The 18526-nt window shown below is 36.2% G+C and overlaps 1 protein-coding gene across 5 annotated transcripts in view; it reads left to right on the top strand.

The window, feature by feature from the left end:
• Window positions 1-18526, top strand: part of xrn1 (5'-3' exoribonuclease 1) — a 136102-nt gene that overhangs the window by 27293 nt on the left and 90283 nt on the right. For all 5 annotated transcript variants that reach the window (XR_012098411.1, XM_073041507.1, XM_073041505.1 and 2 more), the window contains exons 3-5: window positions 7669-7766; window positions 11710-11819; window positions 13976-14086. Coding sequence is in view for 4 of the 5 variants with exons in the window: in XM_073041507.1 (XP_072897608.1) it covers window positions 7669-7766; window positions 11710-11819; window positions 13976-14086 (319 nt within the window). In the remaining variant the exon portion in view is untranslated. The remainder of the gene's footprint in view (window positions 1-7668; window positions 7767-11709; window positions 11820-13975; window positions 14087-18526) is intronic.

The following is an 18526-nucleotide window of genomic DNA, read 5'->3' as shown; positions in this document are numbered from 1 at the left end:
ATTAATAATAAAGAAGTAACCAGAAACACTTAACATAAACTGCAGAGTGCTTTAAAAATGAGTCTTATCCATAAACTGGACTGTTCAAACTTTATCCAAGACCCAAGGCTCCTGCACCTTCCTCTGGCAGTGGAGAGGGAGATAGGTCAAATGCAGACAGATGATGTTGAACACTCGATCACCGTCCACTCTCATCCTCGTTGATTTCAATCTTGCTCGATACTTTAGTTGGTGAGTTGATTGAGAATTGGAGCCAATCATAGGTTCATTGTCCGCTATTAGGCTGCACACTGTGTTCTCAACTATGCCAAATTCCCTCAGAGATGACAAAATTGCCCGATCACTCAGCCCAAAAACACATTAGTAGTAGTCTCTCGAAGTCTGAGGAAGACGAATGTGTTGCGCAGTCAACGTCTTTGGGCACTCATATGACTTCTGAGGCCGAAGTCCGAAGCGCAGATACGGTTGCAGATGCGGACGCCTTCCTGTGTCTTTCTTTTTTTTTTAAATATTATTTATTTATTGAATTTTAGAAATTACAAGAATAAATGTAATAATGAAATGGTAAGAAAAGTGATATTAACCCTCCCCCCTTAATCCTTATCTAAAGAAAAAATAAAGAAAGAAAGAAAAGAGAAGAAAGATTGCCTGGATATCGGAGGATCCCCACATGTTCCATGGAGTTCAAAATAATTTTGATATTTATTTTCACTTCCCCAATTACTATAATTTTATCTTCAAAGGACCTATGTATTTAATCCTATCTTTCGTAAGTATGGTGACCAAATTTTCAAAAATATCTCGTATTCATTTCTTAAATTATACGTAATTTTTTCAAATGGAATACAACTATGTATTTCATTATTCCAACGATCCATAGTTAAATTTAAATCAGATTTCCAAGTAACTGCAATAACTTTTTTGGCTACTGCCAAAGCAATTTTTATAAATTTTTTCTGATACTTACTCAATTTAAGTTTCGTTATTGTCCCTTCAATGTCTCCTAATAAAAATAGCAATGGACTATGTGGAAGTTGTACTCCAATAATTTGTTCCAATAAAAATCTTAAATTAATCCAAAATGGTTGAATTTTAGAACAAGACCAAGTAGAATGTAAAAAAGTACCAATTTCTTGTTTACATCGAAAACATTGGTCAGACATATTTGAATTTAATCTATTTATTTTCTGTGGTGTTATATGTAGTTGATGTAAAAAATTATATTGTATTAATCTAAATCGAACATTTATTGTATTTCTCATACTATCAGAACATACTCTTGACCAATTTTTTCCATCAATTTTAACATTCAGATCAGATTCCCATTTTTGTCTTGATTTATGAATTCCTAATTTAATTGTCTGCTTTTGAATCAAATTATACATACAAGATGTAAATTTTTTAATTTTTCCTTTCTGAATTAATATTTCTATTTCACTAGGTTTTGGTATCAACATTGTTTGTCCCAGCTTTTCTCATAAATAAGCTTTTAATTGAAAATAGCAGAAAAGAGTGTTATTTGATATTTTATATTTATTTTTTAATTGATCAAACGACATCAATATACCTCCTTCAAAATAGTCACCTATATATTTAATCCCCTTTTGAAACCAATTATGTAAAAGTTTATTATCCATTGTGAAAGGAATAAGCCTATTTTGAATTAAAGTCCTTTTTGCTAATAAAGATTTCTTTATCTCATCATCCAAATTTACCTTATTCCATAAATCAATTAAATGTCTTAATATAGGAGATTCTTTTTTTTCCCGTATCCATTTGGATTCCCATTTATATATAAGATCTTCTGGTGTATTTTCTCCTATCTTATCTAATTCTATTCTAATCCATGCCAGTTTTTCTTCATCAAAAAAAGACGCAATAAATCTAAGTTGATTTGCTTTATAATACCGTAATTCTTAAAGTTTGGAAGTTGTAACCCTCCTAAATCAAATTTACATGTCAATTTTTCCAATGATATTCTTGACATCTTTCCTTTCCAAAGAAATTTCCTTACATATTTATTCAGTTCTTGAAAAAACTTTTGAGGTAATTGTATTGGTAGAGTTTGAAATAAATATTGCAATCTAGGAAATATATTCATTTTTACAACATTAACTCTACCTATTAATGTTATTGGTAATATCATCCATTTATCAAGATCCTCTTTTATTGTTTTTAATAATGGCAAATAATTTTGTTTATATAAATTTTTTACATCATTATTAACTCTAATACCTAAATATTTTATCCCATTTATTGACCATCGAAATTGAGTTGCTAATCAGCATTGATTATAATTTCCATTGGTAAGGGGTAAAATTTCACTTTTATCCCAATTTACTTTATAACCCGATACTTCCCCATATTCTTCCAATCTAAAAGGTAATCTTTGCAAAGATTGCAATGGGTTTGTTAAGTAAATCAAGACATCATCAGCAAATAAGTTAATCTTATATTCTTCTTGATTAACTCTAAAGCCCTCAATATCTGAATCTGTTCTAATTAATTCAGCTAATGGTTCTATTGCCAATACAAATAAAGCACGTGATAATGGGCAGCCTTATCTAGTTGACCTTGTTAAACAAAATGGTGTTGAAATCTGACCATTTGTAACTACTTTAGCTTGAGGATTAGTATTTAGAATTTTAATCCATTGTATAAAAGATTTTCCTAATCCATATTTTTCCAATACCTTAAATAAAAAATCCCTTTCCAATCTATCAAATGCTTTTTCTGCATCCAAAGCAACTGCCGCACTCATTTCCTCTCTTTTTTGTGCCAAATGAATTATACTAATTAACTGGGTTATATTATCCATTGATTGTCTATTTTTAATAAAACCTGTTTGGTCCATATGTATTAATTTTGGTAAATATTTAGATATTCTATTAGATAAAATTTTTGCTATTATTTTATAATCTGTATTCAACAAAGAAATAGGCCTATATGATGCTGGTTTTAAAGGATCTCTATCTTTTTTTGGCAGTACAGTTATGATCGCTGTTAAAAAAGATTGTGGGAGTTTATGCATTCTTTCCACTTGATCCTGTGTCTTTCTTGACTCGCCTTGAGGCGCTGCATGCGCCAGTTGGCTTGGAAGTTGTTTGCTGCCTTGGAGCATAGATTGCGCCACTTGGACCAATCAGCAGCAGTGTGTTCAAGATCACGGGGCTGGAGTTTGGCCCACTTAAGGTTTGACTTGAGGTTGTCCTTGTACCTCTTCCTTGGGCGATCTTGAGCACGGTTGCCCTGCTCCAGTTCTCTGTAGAACAACTGACCCGGCATTCTGGACTCATCCATGTGGATCACATGGCTGGTCCATCTGAGCTGAGCCTTCAAAACCTTATCAAAATGTAAATTACAGGCTTCGCTTGCACACAAATTAGTAGAAGTATATTTCAAAGGATGTGAAGTCGTAGTTTCATGAACTGTCTGCAACAGTTGGATGCTGGTGCCATCTTGCCATTGTATTCCAAAATATAATGAGCCATTTTACCCAATCACATCCTAATGCTATTGCTAATAGTAAAAAAGCTGTCTTGTCCCTTTATTAATGACTGGGAAACGTTTTTATTTTCACTATGTAAACTCTTGATTTCAATCATATTCTAAGGAGAACAATCTCATCTTTCACGTTTTATCCACACAACTTGATCCTTGAAATGTTCTTAAAAGCTGTGTTGGAAAGGACATGTTTATAAATGCGCTGCTTGCTCAGAATTAGATATACTGCAACAGCTGGGGCTAATCATGTTTTGTACTCAATGTATCTATTAATAAAGTATCTTGTTTATTTGCTAAATGATTGAAACGAGTTGTCAGATGCAATGAGGGTGTGATCAGGGTTTGTGATATAACGTTGAAAAGATGAAAGATGTAAATATGTATTGAGAAGAGGTTTATGGAATGTTGGGATGCAGGGAATAGCAGGAATGTTGTGAAGTCTTGAAGTTATGTGAGTGTTCCATTTCACATCCTTTGAATTTCTTTCACAACTTTTTGAAATGTTTGCAAAAATAAACAGCATTTGTCAAACTGAGGAGTCTTAGGGACAGGGGAAGTGGGAAAAAATAATGTGAAATTGTTAAAACTTGCAGTAACTATTTTTTTGAAATTAAACAAGGTTGGAAATGCTCAAAGTCAAGAACCATGAGTGCAGGGGGAGAGGTCATTGTTTGGGTTTGTGACCTTACATTAATAACTGTATGCGATTGAAACAAGCAACACACAAAATGCTGGAGGAACTCAGCAGGCCAGGCAGCATCCATGGAAGAGAGTGCAGTCGATGTTTCAAGCCAAGACCCTTTGGCAAGTCAACAGAAAAGCTGAGAAGTAGGTTTCAAAGGTAGGGGGAGGGGAGAGAGAAACACAAGGTGATAGGTGAAACCTGAAGGGGGAGGGCCAGCTGAGGCCCAGCACCAACTTAGACACCTCCTCTTACTTAGTTCTCGAACAGGACCCCACGAAGGAACACCAGGCCATTGTCTCCCACACCATCTTCAACCTTATGACTCTGAGGATCTCCCATACACTGCCACCAACCTCATTGTTTCCGCACCGCGCACCACCCGTTTATACCTCCTACCCAAGGGTCCACAGACTCGCTTGTCTAGGTTGACCCATTGTTTTAGCTTGTTCCTACCCCACTGAACTTCTATCTGCATGCCTTGACTCGGTTTTCTCTCCCCTTGTTCAGTCCCTTCCTACCTACATCCATGACACTTCACGTGTTCTGGATCTTTCAATGATTTCAGGTTCCCTGGCCCCCATCACCTTACTTTTACAGTGGATGTCCAGTCTTTGTACACTTCCATCCCCCACCAGCAAGGCCTCAGAGCTCTCTGTTTCTTTCTGGACACGAAACCCAACCCCTCTGTCTAGTGGAACTTGTTTTCGCTCTGAATAATTTCTCCTTTGACTCTTCCTGCCTCCTTCAAACAAAAGGTATAGCCATGGGCACTCGCATTGGTCCCAACTATGCCTGCCTGTTTGTTGGCTATGTGGAACAGTCAATTATCCAAGCCTATGCTGTTGACAATCTCGCAATTTTTCTACGTTACATCGACAACTGCATTGGTGCTGCTTCCTACACCCATGCTGAACTTGTCCACTTCATCCACTTTTCCTCCAACTTCCACCCTGCCCTCAAATTTACCTCGTCCATTTCCAACACCTCCCTCCCCTTTCTCACTCTGTTTCTATCTCTGGAGACAACTTGTTTACTGATATATTACAGACCCACAGACTCTCACAGCTACCTGGAGTATACCTCCTTCCACTGTGTTACTTGTAAAAACACCATCCCCTTCTCTCTGTTCCTCCGTCTCCATGGCATCTGCTCTCAGGATGAGGCTTTTCATTCCAGAAGGAAGGAGATTTCCTTCTCCAAAAAAAGTGCTTTCCTTTCCTCCACCATCAACGTTGTCCTCAACTACATCTCTTCCTTTTCACGCACGCCTGCTCTCACCCCATCCTCCCACCACTCTGCCAGGGATAGGGTTCCTCTTGTCCTCACCTGCAACCACACCAGTATCCACTTCCAGCACATAATTCTCCACAGCTTCCGCATCTTCTCCACACCGCGCACCCTCTTTCCCCCCCCGGCTTTCTGCAGGATCACTCCCTCATGGCTCCCTTGTCCATTCATCCCTCCCCACTGATCTCTCTCCTGGCATTTAACCTTTTAAGTGGAACAAGTGTTACACCTGCCCCTACCATTCAGGACCCCAAAAACTTCACCTTTCAGTCTGTGGGGGTCATATACTGTGTCCAGTGCTCACGGTGTATCAGTGAGACCCAATATAGATAGGGAGACCACTTCACCAAGCACCTGTGCTCTGTCCACCAGAAAAAGCAGGATCTCCAGTGGCCACTCACTTTAATTCCACTTCAGTTCCCATTCCGATATGTCTGTTGTTACATACCCCGTAACTGGGTGTCTTACCAGCAAAGATAGAAGAATCCGTTAGAGTCTGGTGGTGCTATTTTCAAACCGTGTTTATTAGTAAAATATACAAATCAATATCAACACTGCAAATATATAGATAATACACATTAGCAATACTAAACCTAAAAGTGTGGGTATAATAATAATCAATAATAAACAAGCTCTATCGATGTCTAGGGGATAATGAATTGTCATATGTGAATATAAAGTTCAGTTCAGTTCATACGTGCTGAGGTAGTTGTTGGTTCTTGTGTTTTAATCGGTGGAGGGGGAGAGAGAGAGAGAGCAAACAGTGACAGCTACAGTCAGGCAAACCTTCCTTTACGTTCTTGATCCGTCGATGTGTTGTGGCCATTCAGGTATGACCCCTCTGTCCTTCAGCTAGACCGTTCTTCTGTGGTGTATTTGTCACCCAGGCAAGGGTGGACACACACACACTATGACACTGTGAGTTAAACTGACCGATCCTTTATTCGGTCCCCGATGCCCCACACCTTCTCGTGGGTTCCAACACTCAAGCAGTGCTCAATGGTGTGTCTCCCCAGACCTCACTTTTATCCCCACTCACGGGGTCTCAGGTGTCAATCAGTTTTGAATGGCTTAGTCCATCAAACCAGCCCACTCTGGCTGTCCACTGAGGAATTTTAATGAACAGAATGGTACCAAGTAAACAGCCCTTTCCGGAGCCATAAGTCTTTCAGGAGTCATAATATGGTGGGTCAACAAGTCTCTCTCCCCTCTCTTATCAGTAGCAGATGTTCCAGTCCCAGTATGTTTTCCCTTTGTCTCTCTTTCTCTCTCATTAGCAGTGTGGTAACAGTAGCAGTTTGTGATTCTCCCGGGGGGGTGGGAACTTGGGCAACTCTGTACCCTTCTGCCCATCAGAGCTGTTCATCCTTCGTAACACTGTCCATGGTCTCCTCCACTGCTGAGATAAGGCCACACTTGGGTTAGAGGAACAACACCTTATATTTTGTCTGGGTAGACTCCAAGCTGATGGCATGAACATCGAAATCTTGAACTTACAACAATGTACCCCCCCATCCCCTTTTCCCTCTCTCACCCTCTCAACTTATCTCCTTGCCCACCCCTTCTGCTGCTCCTCCCCCCTTTTCTTTCTTCCATGTCCTTTTGACGTCTTCTATCAGACTGTCCCCTTCTTCACCAATTTCCCAGCTTTTTACTTCATTCCTTCCCCTTCAGGTTTCACCTATCACCTTGTGTTTCTCTCTCCCCACCCCCTCCACCTTTTAAATCTACTCAGTTTTTTTCTCCATTCCTGCCGAAGTGTCTCAGGCCAAAATATTGACTGTACTCTTTTCCATAGGTGCTGCCTGGCTTGCTAAGTTCCTCCAGCAGTTTGTATGTGTTGCTTGGATTTCCAACATCGGCAGATTTTCTCTTGTTTGTAATGATGGAAACAAGCTCTCTTGCGTGGACCAATGAGCAAAAGAGATTTAAGTTGGAAACTGGCTGCTCAGAACAAAGTTAGAAGGTCCTAGAGGATGGAGATTAGGGATTATTTTTGATATATTTGAATATGATGGATGCATGCTAAACCCAGTATCCTACTTTTTTGTCTGCTTTCCTGTTCTGTATTTTTTTTTGTACAGGGAAAAACTTGTCAGGTGTCTATAATCATTACAAAGACACTTTCCCTCAGAAATTAGTGTATTTCCTTTTCATGTTTCAACATAATTCCACGTCGTTTTTAATTGCAGATCAGCAAAGGAGGCAGAAGAAAAAATTAAAAAGGCCTTGGAAAAAGGAGAAAGCCTTCCAACAGAAGCGAGATTTGACTCCAACTGCATCACCCCAGGTATCACATTCAGCAATAGCTGCATTTTCCTCAAACTAAATGCCAACTATTTATTTATCTATTTATCTGTCCAGCTATCCCTTTAGAAATACCACATAGTATCAGGCCCTTTCAGCCCAATGAGTCCCCATTGCCCAATTATACCCAAGTGACCAATTAAAGTACTGACCCATATGTCCTTGAAATGTGAAAGGAAACTGGAATATCCAGAGGAAACTCATGTGGCCGAAGTGAGAACATACAAACTCCTCATGACAGCAGCGGAAATGAACACAGATTTCTGGTGCTGTAATAGCATTCTGCTAACTGCTATGCTACCATGCCACCCTGATATAGAATTGAATAAAATAAGATGATGTTATAACTATGTAAATATTTAAGTTTTTGAAGTTGTGGTTCATTGTAGTTTGTTTCCAGAATCTCAGAAGGAAAAATATTCTTTGCTTTGAAAATCCATCATCAGCTTTCATGAACATAATTTCATTTATCTTTTGTTATACCAACAATACCTTACTGTGTTCATTTCCTAAGCCACACCCATCTCATCTGAGGCTACTAATCTTTGTACTTTCTGGTGTTGTAAAATAGAATAAGTTATCCTTGTTCTAATGCTAATCAGTGAGGTTTAAATTTTTAGTAAAAGGCCATGGCTTATTTATAAATAGCATTATCAGAAAGACATCAATGGGCTGTACGTACCCAAGAATCAACCTTCTTGAAATAATAGAAATTAAAGTTCTTTATTTTTAAATGAGTATTATTCAATGTTGATTCTATGTTAAATCTTTTGCTGATTGCAATTGCCCTTTCGATGAGGAGAAAAATCAGGAAACTTTAAGTTATAGACTTTTAACTAATTTGCATCATTAAAGTCCTTTAATAAGGGCTAACGTTCCCAGAAGATTCATCAGTAAATCCTCTCTTCAAAAAAGCATAAATTTACAGGGTTTGAAAATACAAAGCACATAAGTTCAAAAATTATAAAGAATCTGTGTAACGATAAATAGAGCAAAAAAATGCTGCATATACTGGAAATCGTAAGCTAAGAGCAAAATTCTGAAAACATTTAGTAGATCAAATATCATCCTTGGGGAAGGAAACAGTTGGTAATTTGGATCAAGAACTCATGATCAGAACTGCAGAGACAATTATGGGAGTTGTTTGGAGAACAGTGGGGATGTCTCTGGCAGAATAAAGCTCCCAAGGTAACAATGCAAAACAGGGCAGTAAAAGACAAGAGAAAAATAATTGAAACAGAATTGTACAACCACATCTTTAAAGAACCACAATAGGTCTACAGTGGATGCAATCTCACTAGCTCTATACTCTGCCTTTGATCACCTGGACAATAGCAATACTCACATCAAGCTGCTGTTTATTGATTACAGCTCAGCGTTCAACAGAATTTTGCCCTTAGTTCTAATCAACAATTTGTAAAACCTGGGCCTCTATACCTCCCTCTGAGCACATTTACATGGAGTGATGTCACAGGAAAGCAGCAACAGGGACTCTCATCTCCCAGGTCATATTCTCCTCTCACTGCTGCCATCAGGAAGAATGTACACGGGCCTCTGGACCCATACCACCTCAACCTTGACTTTCTCAGCGGGAGACCACAGTCAGTATGCATCAGGAGTAACATCTCCTCATTGACAATCAACACTGGTGCACCTCAAGGTGCATGCTTAACCCACTGCTGTACTTTCTCTGCACCTACAACTGTGTGGCTTGGCACAGCTCAAACACCAAGTATAAACTTGCCGATTACACAACTAACATTGGCAGAATTTCAAGTGATGACAAGGAGGTGTACAGGGGTGAGATAGATCAGCTGGTTGATCGGTGTCACAACGACCTTGTACTCAGCATCAGTAATACCAAGGAATAGATTGTGAACTTCAGGAAGAGAAGTCAAGGGAACACACACCAGTCATCATTGAGGGGTGAGCAGTGTCAAGTCCCTGTGTGTCAACATCTCTGAAGATCTGTCCTGAGCCCAAGATACTGATGCAATTATAAACTACACAGCAATTATATATAAATTCGAGGCAACTTGGTGTGTCATCAAAGACTCACAAATTTCTACAGAGGCACTATGGAGAGCATTCAAACTGCTTGCATCAATGTCTGGTATGGAGGGGCCTCTGCAGAGGATTGGAAAAAGCTGCAGAAAGTTGAAAATTAAGCCAGCTCTTTCATGGGCACTAGCCTCCCAGCATCGAGGATACCTTGAAATAGTGATACTGTTTTCTTGAGGCCCTCTATCAATAAGGATCTCGATCATCCAGGACAATCCCTCTTCTCATTCTACCATCAAGGAGGTACAGGAGCTTGAAGACACACACTCATTATTTCAGGACCAGCTTATTCTCTCTGCTATCAGATTTCTTAATGGACACTGAACCCACAAACACTACTTCAAACTATTTTGTTTTCTTTTTGTAATACTTGTATATAAATTTCTTATTGTAGTTATTACATATTGCAATATACTGCTGCTGCAAAACAACAAGTTTCACAACAACTGCCAATAATATTAAATCTGATTCTGAAGAGAGAAATATGAGACCACCTGAAATTGCTAAATTCGTTATTGAATTCCAAGCACAGAAAATTAGGTATTGTTCCTTGAGCTTAAATTCAGCATTATTTCAGCATTTGTAAGAGTCCTTTGACGGTGAAACGTTAGCATGGGAATGAGAAGTGAACTAAGGATGCCTGGAAGCTCAGGATTGCTGTAGAGAATTGAATGGAAGTGTTCTGCAAAGTGGTAAACCAAAATACATTTTACTTCGCTGAATGAAATGCACTAACTTAAAATGAATTGAAAGGAATTTGGTTTGAGGATATGGGAAGGGAATAAACATTCCCTTGGTTCTCTGCACCCTTCTCCTCCTTGCAATTTAAATGATGCTACTTTTTCACCAACTTCTGATTTCTTGTAAATACTGCTGATGTTTCTAGTATGCTGTTAATGTAAGTTTTTCATTGCACCTGTGGATTTGTATATAAGAGAATACTCAACTTTGACTTGTTTGTTTGACGTTTCTGTTACCTCAGTCATTAACTGTTACTCTCCCCACAGATGTTACTTGATCTGCTGAACACCTACATTTACTATTGCTGATACATAAAATGCTTCTTCTTTGTGAAAGAAATTTTCCATTCACTTTTTTTAAAAAACCAGAAGTAATCATAGCAATTCATTTTCAATGATGACACTAATTGCTCACAAGTTTGCAAGAGACAGATTTGTTGCTGTTACAGCATTTCAAGTATTCTCATCCTGGTGATAAAATTTGTTCTAAAATTTTTGCAGTCCGTTCAAAAAATGATTCACAGAAACACACAATAAATAGTTTTAAGTCTTCACTGAACCCAATCACATAGCTATGTAATATTATGGGGTTCATAATCCTGATATTTGTAGAAATGAATGTTATGTTTAATGCCATTCTTTGCAATAAATCAAAGTAGAATTTACAGCTAAGTTCTCTGTTGGGTTATTATTAATGTCAAGTGTTAACTACAGTTCACATCTCAATGATTCTTGATTGTCAGCTTTCAACTGAATTCTGTGTGCTGTGTATTTCACATATAATGAGCTACTCCACCAAATTGCATTTAAGGTCATATAGAGGTGGATGTGCAGAAGAGATCTGGATTTTTTTTCATTCTGGATTCCCACCAAAGTCACAATTTTATTCTATAATACCAGAAAATCTGTGAATATTTTACCACCTTAAAGATACCAAGCAGTTAATTACTGTAGAAAAAGGGAAGAAATATATATAGGTTGTTTGAATGATTGTCCTTGGACTTTGTCTGAAATGATGCCTGAAGCTCCATTCTTGTTGCACAGCAATAGCATTTAAGTATTTTTGTTTCTGTACCCTTTTGGGACAAAGTAAGTTTTTCACTTGTCTGTTTTTGTTTGTTTCAGGCACTGCTTTTATGGCCAGGTTACATGAACAGCTAAAGTATTTTGTAAACATGAAGATTTCAAGTGACAAATCTTGGCAAGGAGTGATTGTATATCTGTCAGGTCATGAGGTAATTAAACAATAAGTAGCCCAAACTTGTTTTATTCCTTAACTTGAAAGTCCAAATGGATGAGAGAAGAATTGTTTTGAAATTTCAGAACGTTAGTTAACATTATTGAAAATATGAAGGGTAAATTGGGTTTAGAGCGTATCAAAGTAAATACGAGAAATGTAGTTAATGAGCATGATGGGCTAGAGAGCTAATACCTATGAGGGAATGTAATTGAAACCCCTGGTTTCCTTGGCTGCATAAGTCTAGGGAAAACACTTTCCAGTCCCGCCAAACTCATGAGACTGAGACAGCTCTACCGAACCAAACTCTGGTTTGTGTGGATGCTGTGTAATTTGCCTCCCTGTTACAAATTTGTGCCATGAAATAACAGACAGTATGCTGTTAAAGGAATTGTATTTATGAATCTTAACTTAACCAAAAGGTTAGTAATGAAAAACAAAAAGAAAAGGGCCTATTTTAATTAACAGTCAAATGTGCACAAGTTCGAGGTCATCTTGAAATTTTCTGTCACTCACGCACTGGACCCTTGGTCAGCATGAAACTACACGCCAACTTCCAAACGTCACTCGCAGTCCATCTCGAACAAATGGGTCTCCCACTAGGTTGTCTGCTAAGACTGGTTCTCCCCAATGTCTTCTGTCTTCATATCCTGCTGAACCAGATCTCAAGATTGTATACAGTATACATACTTTGATAATTAATGTACCTTGAACTTTGGAGGAGGTTTTATTCCATCTAGTCCTGAAGAATGAAATGGGGAATTGATAAATGTTATAACTTCAAAAACTTAGATTAAATAAGGAGGACAAGAAGAAATTTAGCCAACAAAAGATGAAGGAAGAATAATTTTAGCTATCTGAAGAGTGCATTTATGTCAAAAGTTTGATATACAGAAGTGTGACAGCTAGTACATATTCTCACAAATGGCAGCAAGTCGCAGAGTGAAGCCAAAAGGAGGCATATGACAAATATCATCTTTAATCACAGAAAATACAGAAGCAAGCGAAGCAGGTACAGAAATATATTAGTGGTCTCATGAAAGTGAACTCGTAGATCATCTTCAGGATTATTAACAGTTAAAGGATCGTTAGAGGAACAGGAGAGTTAATGAGAAACCAAAATGGAGATACGTTATAGAAAACATGGTTGTGATTCTAAATGAATGCTTTGCATTATGCATGTCAAGTAAGACTTTTGCTAGCACTATTAACTGAAGTTGTTGCCAGTACGTGGGGGAAAAATATTATTAAAGAAGTCCGGCAAACACAGCTGTTAGGAGAAGTTACTGTTTACAGGAAGAGATGCATTGCTGGTTGCTCAAGTAGAGATGGGATGACACTATAGTTCTTATCAGATGCACTATTTTAAAGGATACAAGAGACGACAAAACATTTACGCTCAGATCTTTAAAGATTATTAACAAGCCACATAACTGACTGTATAATTGTTTTTTTCCCTGAAAACTTGAAGGATAAGTCACACAAATATAATAGTGTCAATTTGCCTTAAATGATGAGGAAGCTTTTAAAAACTACCAATGATTTGCAAAAGAAACATTGACTTACTAAGTTTTGTTAGTTCAGGGCAAATTGCACTTGACTAGCCAGGTTGATTTTTTTTTGATAAAGTAGCAGTGTGTATGGATGTTTATATATACATATATACACACACACACACACACACACACACACACAAAAAAGGTGTATGTTAAAATACTAAAAAAGGTAGAGGATTAATTTCTAAATAGCGAAAGTGTGAAGTGATATGTTTTGATAAGAATGGATGACACTTGTTAAATGCAACATATATGAGACTGGAATCATTGGTTGTGAGATTATTTAGCTTTGTCCATAGTCTGCTGCTGTTTTGCACTTACAGTGTTACTATACAATATTGGCAAATCATTGCTTGATAATGGTTAGTGCTGCTCCCAGCATATCTTTGTTCAGGCCTTAGTTATTTAGAGTGGGTGTCCTCGCAAGATGATAATAGTAGAGAGAGGGATTGCTGAGTCATGAGTTTACAGTTTAACATGAAATAAAAATTTTCAGCACATTTTTGGATTTTGATTAGATGATATTATGAGCTGCAAATAATATTATCAAATATTACTGCTTAAGCACCCAATTTTAAATTATGACATCTTCTTTTAGACACCTGGAGAAGGAGAACACAAAATTATGGAATTTATTAGAGCTGAGAAAAGAAAACCGGATCATGATCCTAATACGCGACATTGTCTATATGGACTAGATGCTGATTTAGTAAGTATTAAATAATGTTTTTGTGTAAGACATTCAAATTCAACAATTATGCTTTCATTTCTCCTACCTGGCCCTTCATCTCTCTTCTGCCTCTTATCTACATGCTTCTTTCCCTCATGTTTCCTTGACTAGTGGCTAGCCAGACTAAATTTTTCTTTCCTTTTCAATCTTTTTATTGACATCAACATCTTGAGATGACAAAAATTGATACATAATTATTGGGATTACAAAATTAAAATGAACATAAAAGGATACATAAACAATAAGTACAATAAAGTTGAGTCTCCCAAAATCATACATGATATGAATATAATATGAACAAGACAAAAAAAAAACAAATTAGGTATATCAATATGAAAAAAAACAGGAAAGAAAAAAAAATACCCCAGAAAACAAGAACTAATCTAACAAACTAACCACTAACTAAAAGAAAAAAAAAAGAAAAAAAACATGGGCTGTACATAATATCTAAGAAAAGACAAAGACTCATCAGTGTCATCGACTCCGATCCTCTCTACATATATATAATCAGAAACAGAAAAAAAATAGGATTGGAACAGGGTCAAATTACATCATATGAAAATATTGAATAAATGGCCTCCAAATCTTTTCAAATTTAATAGAAGGGTCATATATGACACTTCTAATTTTTCCCAAATTTAAACAGAAGATAGTTTGAGAAAACCCATGTGGTAGGGGGATTAATCTCTTTCCAATTCAACAAAATAGATCTTTTAGCCATTAATGTAAGAAATGCAATCATCCGACAAGCAGAAGGAGATAAATGAATTGACTCCATCATTGGTAAACCAAAGATTGCAGTAATAAGATGAGGTTGTAAATCAATACTCAATTCCATAGAAATAATACCAAAAACGTCCTTCCAATATTTTTTCAAAGATGGACATGACCAAAACATATGAGTTAGAGAGGCTGTCTCAGAATGACATCTGTCACATATAGGATTTATATGGGAATAATAACGAGCTAATTTATCCTTGGACATATGAGCCCTGTGCACAACTTTAAACTGTATCAACGAATGTTTAGAACATAGAGAGGATGAATTAAATAGTTGAAAAATTTTATCCCGTTTCTCAATAGGAATAGTAAACTTAAGTTCCCTTTCCCAATCATTCTTAATCTTATAAAAAGCCTCTCAACGTATTTTCATAATTATATTGTAAACATTTGATATTGCACCTTTCTGAAAAGGATTTAGTTCTAGCATTTTCTCCAAAATACCCATAGAATCTAGATTTGGAAAGGTAGGAAGTACAGTGTTTAAAAAGTTCCTAATCTGTAAATATCTTTTTAAAAAAAATGAGATCTGGGCAAATTATATTTATTAGATAATTTTTCAAAAGACATGAAACAATTATCCAAAAATAAATCAGAAAATCATAGTATACCTTTAGTCTTCCAAGTTAAATAGGCTTGGTCCATAACAGAGGGATGAAAAAAGAAATTGGATACAGTAGGAATTACTAAAACAAATTGATTCAACCCAAAAAATTTCCGAAATTGAAACCATAAACTTAGAGTGTGTTTAACTATCAGATTGTCAATTCGTTTATGCAATTTAGAAAGAGCAAAGGGAAGTGAAGTCCCTAAAATAGAGCCCAATGAAAATCCTTGTACAGATTTAGTTTCCAAATTTACCCAATGAGTGTTAAGAGATAAATCCAAATCCCATAACCAATATTTCAAATATCGGATATGAATTGCCCAGTAATAAAATCTAAAATTTGGCAATGCCAATCCACTTTCCTTTTTTGACTTCTGCAAATATCTTTTACCTAACCTAGGATTTTTATTCTGCCATATATATGAAGAAATTTTTGAATCAACATTGTCAAAAAAGGATTCAGAATAAAAATCGGTACCGCTTGAAATATATATAAGAATTTAGGTAAAATAATCATCTTAATAGCATTAATCTGACCTATTAGTGATAAAGGCAGTGGTGACCATTTAGTAAACAAACATTTAATCTGATCAATTAAGGGTAAAAAATTAACCTTAAATAATCCTTTTATTTTGTAATTTTAATCCCTAAGTATGTAAAATAATCATTAACTAATCTAAAAGGTAAATTTCCGTAAATTGGAACCTGCCTATTTAGGGGGAACAGTTCACTTTTACTAAGATTCAATTTGTAACTGGAAAAATTACTAAACTGAGCCAACAGTGATATAACTGCAGGAATGGATTTCTCAGGATCAGAAATATATAATAACAAGTCCTCTGCATATAATGATAACTTATGTATATCCATCCCACGAGTAATGCCAAAAATGTTAGGTGATTCTCTAATAGCAATTGCCAAAGGTTCCAGGGCAATATCGAATAGTAATGGACTGAGAGGACAGCCTTGCCTGCTGCACCAAAATAAGTGAAAAAAGGGAGATCTTTGGTTGTTAGTAAAAACCGAGGCTACTGGAGTGTGATATATCAGTTTAATCCAAGATATAAATGTCGGACTAAAGTTAAACTTCTCAAGGACAGTAAATAAATATGACCATTCAACTCTATCAAATGTTTTCTCAGCATCAAATGAAATGGCACATTCTGGGGTGCTACACGAAGGAGTATAAACAATGTTCATTAATCTCCTAATATTAAAAAAAGAATAATGATTTTTAATAAATCCAGTTTGATCCTCTGAGATAATTTGAGGTAATACCTTCTCCAGCCTGGTCGCCAGTAACTTGGAAAAGATCTTAGAATCTACATTCAACAGGGATATTGGTCTATAGGATGCACAATCAGTAGGGTCTTTATCTTTTTTTAGTATTAAAGAAATAGAAGCTCTATAAAAAGATTGTGGTAGTTTACCTAATCTAATTGCTTCTTCAAAAACCCTACATAACGAAGGAGAAAGAGTAGAAGAAAAAAACTTGAAGAATTCCACTGTATACCCATCTGGACCTGGTGCTTTTCTAGAATTCATTGAAGAAATAACACCTTTAATTTCTGCATCCGTAATAGAAGTTTCTAATATTAAGCGTTCTTCAGATGATAATTTTAGAAAATTCAATTTCCCTAAAAAATCATGCATGGTATTAAGATCATGAGGAAATTCAGAGTGATACAGAGAAGTATAAAAATCTTGAAAAGATTTGTTTTTCTCATCATGATTGACTGTCAATTCACCATTCTGTTTACGGATCTTAATAATATGACGTTTAACCAAAGCATTCTTCAATTGGGTAGCTAACAATTTGCCTGATTTATCACTGTGTATATAAAATTCACTTCTGGTTTTCATTAATTGATTTTCGATCGAAAATGTAAGTAATAAACTGTGTTCCATTTGAAGCTCAACTCTTTGTTTATAGAGCTCCTTACTAGGAGCGATCGAATATTTCTTATCAATTTCTTTAATCTTATCAACCAATAAAAGAGTTTTTTTCTTAATACGTTTTCTCAAACCAACAGAATAGGAGATAATCTGTCTATGTATATATGCTTTCAAAGTGTCCCAGAGTGTTCCGCAGGAAATTTCATCCGTAGAATTAGTTGAAAAGAAGAAATCAATCTGTTCCTTCATAAATTTAAAGAAATCCAGATCTTGTAGTAAAGTAGAATCAAATCGCCATTGCCTAATACTAGGAGCTGTGTCCATTAATTTAATAGAAAGTTTCTTTGGAGTATGATCAGAGATGGCTATAATGTCATAGTTACAACCAATTACAGATGGAATAAGACGGGAGTGAATGAAAAAGTAGTCAATTCTCGAGTAAGAATGATAAACATGTGAAAAAAGAAATGAAAACTCTTTGTCCTTGGGGTGTAGAAATCTCCAAATATTGAAAATTCCAGAGTCAGTCAAAAAAGAATTGATATAAGTGACCGACTTATTTGGTAAAGTCTGAATGGATATAGATATAGCCAGCAAAGGATTTAAACAACAATTAACGTCACCGCCCATTATTAACATATATTCAGTTAGATGAGGTAGAGAAGTAAATAAAGACTTGAAGAATTCAGGATAATCCACATTTGGAGCATAAACATTAACCATAGCAACCCTATTATTAAAAAGTAACCCAGTAATTAACAAAAATCTACCATTCAGATCCGAAATAATATCATATTGAACAGATGTAATAGAGGAGTCAATAAAAATTGAAGCTCCTTTTACTTTGGCATTCAAATTTGAATGGTACTGCTGACCCTTCCAAAACCTAAAAAAAAGCGTTGATTGTCCTCTTTCCCCACATGAGTTTCTTGTGCAAAAATAATATGCGCCTTCAGTCTTTGGAATACTTTAAAAATCTTTTTCCGTTTAATCGGATGGTTTAAGCCATTAGTATTCCAAAAGACAAAATTAATGGTCTGAGCCATATTTCTAGAATCAACCCTTTGGTATATAAAGAGTTAACCAAAGTATGAACTCAGGTACGCGGAAGAGGAACAAAAATACAGGGAGGAACT

The sequence above is a fragment of the Hemitrygon akajei genome, chromosome 3 (genome assembly GCF_048418815.1).
Source record: "Hemitrygon akajei chromosome 3, sHemAka1.3, whole genome shotgun sequence".
In the NCBI taxonomy this organism is placed as follows: Eukaryota; Metazoa; Chordata; class Chondrichthyes; order Myliobatiformes; family Dasyatidae; genus Hemitrygon; species Hemitrygon akajei.
This window is presented reverse-complemented; position numbering and strand designations above follow the sequence as displayed.